General features: G+C 43.6%; 1 protein-coding gene across 1 annotated transcript in view; it reads right to left on the reverse strand.

The window, feature by feature from the left end:
- The window catches only part of LOC132897656 (uncharacterized), a 76,974-nt gene that overhangs the window by 48,136 nt on the left and 16,244 nt on the right, over positions 1-12,594 (reverse strand). Inside the window, exons 8-11 of the mRNA XM_060938887.1 lie at positions 12,137-12,310; positions 5,813-5,986; positions 2,647-2,693; positions 2,013-2,532 (exon numbers count right to left, since the gene is read on the reverse strand). Coding sequence (XP_060794870.1) covers positions 2,013-2,532; positions 2,647-2,693; positions 5,813-5,986; positions 12,137-12,310 — 915 coding nt within the window. The remainder of the gene's footprint in view (positions 1-2,012; positions 2,533-2,646; positions 2,694-5,812; positions 5,987-12,136; positions 12,311-12,594) is intronic.

The raw sequence follows: 12,594 nt of genomic DNA on the forward strand, positions 1-12,594 counted from the left end.
GCAAGCACAGGCACGCATCACACACCGGGGGAAGGGCCGGGGAAATCCGGCCCACAAACGTCAACTCTTCAGTCTCATCTCATTATCTGTAGCCGCTTTATCCTGTTCTACAGGGTCGCAGGCAAGCTGGAGCCTATCCCAGCTGACTACGGGCGAAAGGCGGGGTTCACCCTGGACAAGTCGCCAGGTCATCACAGGGCTGACACATAGACACAGACAACCATTCACACTCACATTCACACCTACGCTCAATTTAGAGTCACCAGTTAACCTAACCTGCATGTCTTTGGACTGTGGGGGAAACCGGAGCACCCGGAGGAAACCCACGCGGACACGGGGAGAACATGCAAACTCCACACAGAAAGGCCCTCGCCGGCCACGGGGCTCGAACCCGGACCTTCTTGCTGTGAGGCGACAGCGCTAACCACTACACCACCGTGCCGCCAGATTGAAAATATGAAGAATAAAAATAATGAACGGATATAATATACAGTCCTGTGCAAAAGCCTGAGGCACATGTAAAGTTGTACAGAAACATTTCTTTACAAAAATGGCTTAAAAAATAATGAAATCTTTCAACATAAAATACTATAAAACAGTCATCAGTGAGCTGTAATAAATGAAACAAAGTCAGTGTTTGGTGTGAGACGACTCTCTGCTTTAATAAATAAATAAAATATCCGTCTGAGGTCCAGTGAGGTCAGTTTTATGTGGAAATGATCTGTAGGTTTTCCTGAGCATCTTACAGAACCAGCCCCAGTTCTTCTGGACACTTTGACTGTCACACTCACTTCTTCATTTTACACCAAAACCCAGCAGCCTTCATTATGCTTTCTTTTTTCATCTGAAAAGTGTCTCTTATGGAATATGCTGCTCAGATACAAACTTTTTTTCTGTAACATTTAATGTTGTGCTGAAAAAGAAAAAACGAATGTTTGGACTCTAAAATGTTTTTGTAATGCTTTGACTCTATAATGTAGAAATCATAAAACAGAAATCTATAACAAAGTTTGTATGAAAAAAAATAGGGTGCCTCAGACTTTTGTACAGGACTGTGTATCTATTACCAGTTACAGTATAATGCTTTGAATGGGCGCAAATAATATAACTGAGCGCCTGCAAATGCTTAATCAGTTAAATGGGGAAAAAAGCCTCAGTGAGGCTGGAGCTCATCCCCCCGCTGGTGGCGTGTGTGAGTTTGAAATCCAATCAATCCTGTAGGAGAAACAGCGATTTTCGTGAAATTGTATCTGACCCCTGTGTAGCCACATCCATGGCAGGTGGCGCCACCTGGTGAACAAGTCTTGTTGGAATGTGTCTTTAGAGTTTCAGTGAAAACGTCCCAGCAGTTTATGAACAGTAGCGTTTAATGTGACGAGTCACCCAAAAAATTCCAGACGCCCATAAAATCGTAAATATGACAGGTGGCACCAGTCTTGACAACTTTTAAACTCACCCACCTGGAGAACACTGTATGCGAGTTTGATCGAAATCCGATCACTCCTGTAGGAACAGCAGCGATTTCTGTAAATTGTGGACGAACGACAGATGACACATGATCGCATAAACTCATGCAGCCTGGCCTACAGCCAGACGAGCTAAAAATTGGATTTTGATTCTGATCAGAAAATCTGATTTCCATTTACATGCACTCAAATAGTCTGATATTGGGAAACGTTTGGGGATACACAAGTGCCACCTTCACAGACGCTCCACATTTTAACATCAGATTAAAATTTATGACTCAAAATACTCCAAAATATCAACTATCTGGAATATCCTTCTATAAACGGAACGAGAACACAGTCCTTACATAAACCTTCAACATTAAATGATGCCAAACATCCAATCCAAATCCCTTTTACTTTTATAAAAGATAAAAGTGCATTAATATTAACATAACAATCAACACCTTCTGACCAGTCAGATCAGTCGTGTTAAAGTGCAATGAGGAGTAAAAAAATAAATAAATCGGCGAGTCAAATCAAACTGATCTCACAGCGTGTCAATACAAACTCACCGAGGAGTCACAGTCGACCCAAAACCCTGCGTAGAGCGGCTCGGTGAACGTGGCGTGGTACGTGTGTAGGTGTGTGTGTGTCTCAGGGGAGACGCTGTAGAACGACAGAGATCCCTCCGTCCAGTCCAGGTACACGCCCACCCTGTTGGAGCAGGACGGAGGGGCGGGGATGTCCGCTCTCTTCTTGTTGTGCCACGCCGTGTAACTGTTACTGGAGCAGTCCAGTTTCCAGGACTTCTCAGTGGATCCGAACACGCAGTCGCCTCGGCCTCCTTTCCGGCGTATTCCTTTATAACTCATGGATATGACGGCTTCCCCGCCGGCCCACTCCGCCTCCCAGTAACAGCGACCACACAGACTCTCTGTACACATCACCTGCTTCCAGTAATCAAACCTGTGGGGATGGTCAGGGTACGGCTGCTCGTCCAGCACATGCGTCACCTTCCTGTTCCCCTCCGACAGAGCGAGACGAGTGTGTGCCGTGTTTGGGTCCAGCGTGAGCTCACAGGCGTCTGCACACGAGGACAGAGATTAGACAGGACAGCATCAACAAAACGAATGGCGTGTGTGTGTGTGTGTGTGTGTGTGTGTGTCAGTAAACATTACATTGAAGACAGTGAACTTACATTTTCTTAGACCGGCTGTGAGCCTAATCTTGCCTGCATCCTCCAACCTAAAGAAGAAAGAGGAGAACACACACACACACGTCTTAATATCCTTATGGGGACCTTCGATTGATTATTATTCTTAATTCAGCTAATTAATGCGATGATGCACGTAAAATCCAACTCCAAGTTTAACATCAGTATCCAAAGGACACATTTTGTCTTCTTTAGATAAAAACTCAAAGAAAGAAAGAAAGAAAGAAAGAATGAATTCAGGAGGACAAGTGAAAGAAAGAAAGACCCGGTTTCCTCATGGGGACCAGACAAATGGCTTCACAACACCATGACGAAGACTATTAGACGTTCCTATCCTTGTGGGTAGATTTGCCCCCACCCCACCCCACCCTTTACGCCCCTGCCCCGCCATGCCCCTCCCCTCATGCCCCACCCTTACACTTACAGATTCAAATGCTTTATAGTTGATGATAGCATTCTCTACAGATCCCTAATTTGTGATGCATCATAAACACATGATCCTTCACTCATCACTCTTGTCCTGTCCTTCTCCCATCTCTCATTATCTGTTCATTATTCTAATGATGACATTATATATATATATATATCAAGAAATCCTACCAGTGGCTGGATAATGCAGGACTGACAGACAGCACAGAGGCACTAATCATGGCAGCACAAGAACAGGCCATAAGCACAAGAGCCATAGAGGCCAGGATCTACCAGAGTAGATCAGACCCAAGATGCAGACTGTGCAAAGAAGCCCCTGAAACAGTCCAGCACATAGTAGCAGGGTGTAAGATGCTAGCTGGATCAGTGTACATGGAGAGGCACAACCAAGTGGCTGGGATAGTATACAGGAACATCTGCAACCAGTATGGAATAGAAGTACCCAAGTCCCAATGGGCCATACCACAGAAGGTGGCTGAGAACAACAGGGCCAAGGTTCTGTGGGACTTCAGCTTCCAGACTGACAAACAGATCCTGGCTAACCAACCGGACATAGTGGTGGTGGACAAAGAGCAGAAGAGGGTGGTGGTGATAGATGTGGCGATCCCAGCTGACGCCAACATCAGGAAGAAGGAACATGAGAAACTTGAGAAGTATCAAGGGTTGAAAGAGCAGCTGGAACGGATGTGGAAGGTCAAGGGTTGCGTGGTCCCCGTGGTAGTGGGGGCACTTGGGGCAGTAACCCCCAAACTGGGAGAGTGGCTCCAGCAAATCCCAGGAACAACATCTGAAGCCTCAGTCCAGAAGAGTGCAGTACTAGGAACATCGAAGATACTGCGCAGAACCCTCAAACTCCCAGGCCTCTGGTAGAGGACCCGAGCTTGAGGATGACATGGATACCACCCCCCCGCCGGGGGTGAGAAGGAGATTTTTTTTATATATATATATATATATATATATATATATATATATATGGGGTGGCACGGTGGTGTAGTGGTTATCACTGTCGCCTCACAGCAAGAAGGTCCGGGTTCGAGCCCCGTGGCCGGCGAGGGCCTTTCTGTGCGGAGTTTGCATGTTCTCCCCGTGTCCGCGTGGGTTTGCTCCGGTTTCCCCCACAGTCCAAAGACATGCGGTTAGGTTAATGTGGGACGGCCTTGGGCTGAGGTGCCCTTGAGCGACGCACCGAACTCCCAACTGCTCCCCGGGCGCTGTTAGCATGGCTGCCCACTGCTCTGGGTATGTGTGTGCGCTCACTGCTCACGTGTGTGTGTTCACTGCTTCAGATGGGTTAAATGCAGAGGGGAAATTTCACAAGTGTGTGATGAATAAAGTTGTGCTTTCTTTCTTTCTTTCTTTCTTTCTTTCTTTCTTTCTTTCTTTCTTTCTTTCTTTCTTTCTTTAAGAGTTTAAACTGATGAGCACAATCAGGAAGCACACCAGCGACAGTCAGGGAACAGGAACACAAACACAGACACTGGAAAAAAAAAAAAAATTTCAGTGTCGTCTGATTATTTCTAGCTTGACCTCTTATAACATTATAATAAACCAAATAAGATTACTAAACATATTTATCGACATCAAGACTGAAATATTCTTCATTCTGGAACACACACGCCCTGGCCACTTTAATAGGAACTTGTTGTTGGTTCTAAGATCCCTGTTCTTGGCTGCAGGAGTGGAACCCAATGTGTTCTTCTGCTGTTGCATGCTGAGATGCTTTTCTGCTCACCACGGTTGTAAAGAGTGATTATATGAGTCACTATATCCTTCCTGGCAAAAAAGCTCCAACCAATCTGCCCATTTCCCTCTGACCCTCTCTTATCAACAAGGCGTTTGCTTCCACCCACAGAACTGTCGCTCACTCACTCAGTGTTTTTTGTTTTCTGCACCATTCTGTGTAAACTCTAGAGACTGTTGTGTGTGAAAACCCCAGGAGATCAGCAGCTTCTGAAATACTCAAACCAGTCCATCTGGCTCAAACCAACACCCAGACCACAGTGAGAGAAAGTCACACTGTGAGATCACAATGTTTCCCGTTCTGATGTTTGAACATTGTGAACATTAACTGAAGCTCCTGATTTGTATCTGTGGGATTTGATGCACCGCGCTGCTGTCGAGGGATCGGCTGATTACACAACTGCAGAAAATAAAACCGCAGGTGGATGGATGGGTGTTCCTAATAAAGTGACCAGTGAATGTATAATCTTAAGCATTTATTTCTAGAAAAAAGCAAAATTATATGCCAACTCAATAAGAAAATATAATGTAGAATTAGTAAAAAAAAAATGTCCAGGAAATAGGAATAATAACCTCATATCTGGTTTACTGTAACTTCGAACAGGAAATACGAGACACTGAACTACAGTCAAGATATTTTTACCTGCTAAGCTGGATTTCTGCTGCGTCGCATTGGAAATAAAAGCACACAACATGTAAATGAGTTTAAAAGAAAATAACATAACACAAGAAGAGTGTGTAGCTGCTCAACCGATTTGTTTTGTGAACATTCAGTGTTTACTTCGTGCCAGTGTTCAGTATGAACATCGTATTAACATCGTACTCTAACAGGGCTCATGAAAAGAATTCCAGTTGCTTGTGTTGTTGTCCTGGTGATGAAATGATACCAGCGAATATTACTGTGCTTCAAAGGAAAGATCTTTCTTCAGGTTTATCTGATGTAATACACACACACACACACACACACACACACACACACAACCTGAGTGTCTCCAGTTTCGAGTCTGGATCTTTCATTCTCGCAGAGAGCGTCTCCACTCCCGAGTCTCCTGGATGGTTGTAGCTCAGGTCCAGCTCTCTCAGGTGTGACGGGTTTGAGCTCAGAGCTGAAGCCAGAGCAGCGCAGCCTTCACCTGTGATTAAACATCCAGATAACCTGCAGAAAGTGGAAAAAAAAAAAAAAAAGCAGATGGATAAAATAAGATGGCGTTGACAGAATCAAACCCCAGCTGCAGTGCTGTTATATTTTATCTTGAAGTGATTCTTGAGGTATTTATTTATACAGTATGGAAGTTTATTAACGAGACCGTCAATGACGACGTAGCTCATTCCGGCCCTGTCTAGTCCAGAAGGAACGATCTAAAGTGGACCACCTTGTGCAGTTCTACTCTCAATCAGTCCAGCTCAAGTAAGTGCCAGAAAGAATCCAAAATGGCGAGGAATTGACCATGAAAAAGCGATTTTTTGTTGAACTGCTCATTAAGGCTTAATTAGTCCATAACTTTATTAATAATTGTAATGAAGCAAATCTGGGTAGAAGTTCTATGCACCCTAGGTTCCCCTACCTTCATACCAGAAAGAATCAAAATCGGTGAAGAACTGAGGGAGAAGAAGCGATTTGTGTGGAAACTGCTCGTTAGGGCTTAATTACTCCATATCTTCATTATTAATTGTAATTATGCAAAGTTGGTTAGAAGCTATATGCACCCCAGGCAGACCTACCTTCCTGCCAAAAAGAATAAAAATCAGTGAAGAACTGAGAGAGAAGAAGCGATTTTCATGAAATGTGGACGACGCCAGACGAACGACTGACAACACGACAGATAAACTCATCACCTGTCGGCTGGATGAGATAATAATTCCGACTTTGTAAACAAATTCAATTTACTTATACACACAGAATATACAGTGGTGCTTGAAAGTTTGTGAACCCTTTAGAATTTTTTATGTTTCTGCATAAATATGACCTAAAACATCATCAGATTTTCACACAAGTCCTAAAAGTAGATAAAGAGAACCCAGTTAAACAAATGAGACAAATAATATAATACTTGGTCATTTATTTATTGAGGAAAATGATCCAATATTACATATCTGTGAGTGGCAAAAGTATGTGAACCTTTAGCATTAGCAGTTAATTTGAAGGTGAAATTAGAGTCAGGTGTTTTCAATCAATGGGATGACAATCAGGTGTGAGTGGGCACCCTGTTTTATTTAAAGAACAGGGATCTATCAAAGTCTGATCTTCACAACACATGTTTGTGGAAGTGTATCATGGCATGAACAAAGGAGATTTCTGAGAACCTCAGAAAAAGCGTTGTTGATGCTCATCAGGCTGGAAAAGGTTACAAAACCATCTCTAAAGAGTTTGGACTCCACCAATCCACAGTCAGACAGATTGTGTACAAATGGAGGAAATTCAAGACCATTGTTACCCTCCCCAGGAGTGGACGACCAACAAAGATCACTCCAAGAGCAAGGTGTGTAATAGTCGGCAAGGTCACAAAGGACCCCAGGGTAACTTCTAAGCAACTGAAGGCCTCTCTCACATTGGCTAATGTTAATGTTCATGAGTCCACCATCAGGAGAACACTGAACAACAATGGTGTGCATGGCAGGGTTGCAAGGAGAAAGCCACTGCTCTCCAAAAAGAACATTGCTGCTCGTCTGCAGTTTGCTAAAGATCACGTGGACAAGCCAGAAGGCTATTGGAAAAATGTTTTGTGGACGGATGAGACCAAAATAGAACGTTTTGGTTTAAATGAGAAGCGTTATGTTTGGAGAAAGGAAAGCACTGCATTCCAGCATAAGAAGCTTATCCCATCTGTGAAACATGGTGGTGATAGTATCATGGTTTGGGACTGTTTTGCTGCATCTGGGCCAGGACGGCTTGCCATCATTGATGGAATAATGAATTCTGAATTATACCAGCGAATTCTGAAGGAAAATGTCAGGACATCTGTCCATGAACTGAATCTCAAGAGAAGGTGGGTCATGCAGCAAGACAACGACCCTAAGCACACAAGTCGTTCTACCAAAGAATGGTTAAAGAAGAATAAAGTTCATGTTTTGGAATAGCCTAGTCAAAGTCCTGACCTTAATCCAATGGAAATGTTGTGGAAGGACCTGAAGCGAGCAGTTCATGTGAGGAAACCCACCAACATCCCAGAGTTGAAGCTGTTCTGTACAGAGGAATGGGCTAAAATTCCTCCAAGCCGGTGTGCAGGACTGATCAACAGTTACCGCAAACGTTTAGTTGCAGTTATTGCTGCACAAGGGGGTCACACCAGATACTGAAAGCAAAGGTTCACATACTTTTGCCACTCACAGATATGTAATATTGGATCATTTTCCTCAATAAATAAATGACCAAGTATAATATTTTTGTCTCATTTGTTTAACTGGGTTCTCTTTATCTACTTTTAGGACTTGTGTGAAAATCTGATGATGTTTTAGGTCATATTTATGCGGAAATATAGAAAATTCTAAAGGGTTCACTAACTTTCAAGCACCACTGTAAACCGTCTCGACACACTACTAAAGGCAACTCATTACATTACATGGCCATTTAGCAGACGCTCTTATCCAGAGCGACGTCCAACAAGTGCAAAAGTCAGATACAGGAAGTGCTGAACTTCTAGACAAGAAAGCCAACTGAACAAGTGAAAGAATAACACTTAGTGTAATATGTTGTTGTCGTACCAACACTCAGCAAACTGCCAAAGAAAACAATTCAGCCATACAAATGGTCTCAACTGAAACGCAGTTACACAGTGGGCAGGGAGGAAGGGGAGAGGTGCAGCCTGAAGAGGTGGGGCTTCAGTCTGTGCTTGAGGGTGGTCGGGGGGGTCAGCAGTTCTAACCTCAATGGGAAGGTCATTCCACCAACGGGGAACCCGGACAGACAGCAGTCTTGAGCGGAGAGGAGGAGGGGCCAGGCGATTAGTCGTAGCGGAGCGTAGGGGTCTGGGGGATCAGACTCTGAAGGTATGCTGGTTCTAACCCCTTGACAGTCTGGTTAACTAGCACCGACTCTAATGAGTATGCTGATGGAGGCGGGGCATGAAGAAAATCCCTGAGATGGATTGATAAAGTCTGAAGAGACTGAAGTAGACTTTCATAAGGGGCCCTATGTGTCCTCTTACGTGTCAGTCAAGAATAAAACACTTGGGGGTATGCGGTTATAGTAAATAAATCAAAGTGATGTGATGCAGCCTGATGTGAAGTAGAGTTATCATTACCACCCCAGAGTTGATCATTTTATTTATTTATTATTAAAGCACGTCCCAGAGTTTCATTCCTCTTCCCCTTATACCACAATAACTGACCCACGATTACAATTTTAAATTTTTTAATGAATGAATATATTTGAATATTTATAGTTACTTTCAGTGTTGTGGAAGATCTGTGGGAAAAGTAAGTTCCTCCTCGCACCTCAGGTGATATCACCAGATTAACTTTTGCCAGATGGTGGCGCCATACCAGCATAGAGAGACATAAGTTGATTGCTTCACCAATTCAATACTGCAAGATCTCAAAAAACCTTTGTCAATTTAAAATCAGCAACATCGTACACTCCTGTCCTTTGTACGTCTGGTGCAGGCGCCAGCCGGTGGACACTGGAGGCACTGCACCCATGAGGGTAAAAGCCACGTTTTCTGTTGTCAGATTTTGGCACTATGACAGAGGGTCACTCTGGGCACATAGATATGATCATACCCACCATAACCAATAACCTGGGAAGTTTGAGCTGTATCAAGCAATGCAGGGAGAATCTACGAGGCATTTTCTGGTTGTGGCAAGGCCTTGCAAGGTATCAAAAAATCCCTTCATAATTTAATATCACCAACATCTTGACATCATGTTTCCCAAATCTGACATTAATCTGATTAACTAGGAGGAGTATGTCAAAATGTAATGTGTCAAAACACACAAAAAAAACCCCAAACAAACAAAACCCTCACTTCCTATTGGGTGTGGCTGATAAAATGTATATTACAAATTTGTCCATCTTGGGGAGACGCGCATGCTCACCAAATCTGGTACGTGTATGTGAAACTATATGCCAGGAACAAGACTCAACACATGTTGGCACTATAGATTCCCTGGGCCACACCCAGGGCCAGAGCTCATTCTTTGAGTCACTGTCACAAGCACTGATGTGTCTGCCAAATTTCATGAGTTTTCGCCCGTCTCACAAAAGGTCAAATGTTAAAGAAAAAGAAAATGTGGGAAAAAAATCCTTACGAAAGCAACAGGGCCTTGCATGTCTGGTGCAGGCGCCCTCTGGTGGACACCTCTAATAAACTTCTCCTTACAGAAAACTTCACGTACACAATTAAAAACCTGTTCATCATCATCATCATCTCATCTCATTATCTGTAGCCGCTTTATCCTGTTCTACAGGGTCGCAGGCAAGCTGGAGCCTATCCCAGCTGACTACGGGCGAAAGGCGGGGTTCACCCTGGACAAGTCGCCAGGTCATCACAGGGCTGACACATAGACACAGACAACCATTCACACTCACATTCACACCTACGCTCAATTTAGAGTCACCAGTTAACCTAACCTGCATGTCTTTGGACTGTGGGGGAAACCGGAGCACCCGGAGGAAACCCACACGGACACGGGGAGAACATGCAAACTCCGCACAGAAATGCCCTCGCCGGCCACGGGGCTCGAACCCGGACCTTCTTGCTGTGAGGCGACAGCGCTAACCACTACACCACCGTGCTGCCCATAATAATAATAATAATAATTATGCATTAATATGAATCTGTGATCTGCCGATGGCACTACTGCCTGAACTAGTGTTATAGAAAATTAAGCCAGGGCTCGACATTAACTCTTTAATCCACTGTCCAGTCGGACAGGCAGCAGGATTTTTCACTCGTCCTGACCAGAATCTTTTTATTCCTGTGTATTTACGAGTTCAGTGAAGGGAAAGTGATTAACAAAGTTCATCAAAAAGCAGGTATAGTTATGATAATCATTCTGCTTTAATGATTTATAATTTTTCAATAAAACTCAAACTTTAACTGGAACAATAAATAAAAACTATCCAATGCCCCATTATGGTGCACGTGTTGTTCTAACCCATTACCTGATCTGCAGCTTTAAGAGTCAGACTCACCTGAATTCAAAGCTTCTGGAAAAAATAAAGTTAAATCTTGATTAATCCAGTAATACATGATGTATAAATTAATTTAAGGAAATTAAACCGAAAGAAAACGAGTTGGACATGATGATAAGGGGGACAGAATCACGCTGTGAATGAAAAGAAACCGTGAGTTGTTTTGTCGTAAAACTCCCCTGAAATATTTTACGACATTTGTGATGGTTAATGTGAACCATACAAAAGAAAAAATACAATAAATGTCCGAATGAAATGAAGATTCACCACAGATATTTATTTTATTGAGGTATTTGATCACCATTTCTCCGATTTCAGGTGGCATGGTGGTGTAGTGGTTAGCGCTGTCACCTCACAGCAAGAAGGTCCGGGTTCGAGCCCCGTGGCCGGCGAGGGCCTTTCTGTGTGGAGTTTGCATGTTCTCCCCGTGTCCGCGTGGGTTTCCTCCGGGTGCTCCGGTTTCCCCCACAGTCCAAAGACATGCAGGTTAGGTTAACTGGTGACTCTAAATTGAGCGTAGGTGTGAATGTGAGTGTGAATGGTTGTCTGTGTCTATGTGTCAGCCCTGTGATGACCTGGCGACTTGTCCAGGGTGAACCCCGCCTTTCGCCCGTAGTCAGCTGGGATAGGCTCCAGCTCGCCTGCGACCCTGTAGAACAGGATAAAGCGGCTACAGATGATGAGATTTCTCCAATTTCCATGAATTCAGGGTCTAATAATCTATAATTAGATATTACGCCGTGGTTATTTTTACACACACACACACACACACCTGCTGTCCTCAGCTTCCCCGGAATTTCATAAACAATAACGTGGCTGGATCACTGAGGGGACTGAACTGGTTTTGTTGGAACTTTATTGATGTAACGCTTGAATAATTTCTATAAAAATGCTGATTTTCAACAAATATTCAACTCATCCCGTTGGACAGGCAGGTGCGGATTTGACTTGTCCGGACCAAACATTTGGTTGTCCCGGACAGTCGGACTACCGTTCATGTTGAGCCCATAACACTAATTCAGATTCTACAATTACATTTTTGGGTCTTCCTATTTCTTAAATGATTGCAGCAAAACCACTTTGGCAAATACTTCTTCTTCTTCTACCAATTTTTTTTTTCGCATCTCACCACTATCAATCTATCATTCAGGAAGGAACTGACTAAAAGCTCACCTGAGTATCTGCAGTGTACAGTGTGAACTCTTCAGTCCATCAGAGAGCAGCTTCACTCCCGAGTCCCGCAGGTCGTTGTTACTGAGGTCCAGTTCTCTCAGGGCCGAGTGTGGCAGCACGAGAGCTGATCTCAAATATTCACAAGCCTTTTCTCCAAGATTACAAATAGCTAGTCTGTGTAGAGAGACAAAAATGATTAGGCTAGAACACAAACGAGCTCCACTTCACTAAACCCACAGGACTCTTGCGAACGATTTCCCAAGCTTATTCCTGACAATGCATACTATTATGCTGTGCTATCGAGTAACAAATAGTCCACTTGGGGGCATGCTGTTATAGAAAAATTATCAACAGTGTGCTGTGATAAAGGGGAGTTACTCTTACCACGTGTTTATTTTGTTTATTTCACAGTGTTCTGCAAACAATGTTTTATTTCATAAGATACATCATGATTTTTA

Source organism: Neoarius graeffei, chromosome 14 (assembly GCF_027579695.1).
Source record: "Neoarius graeffei isolate fNeoGra1 chromosome 14, fNeoGra1.pri, whole genome shotgun sequence".
NCBI lineage: Eukaryota > Metazoa > Chordata > Actinopteri > Siluriformes > Ariidae > Neoarius > Neoarius graeffei.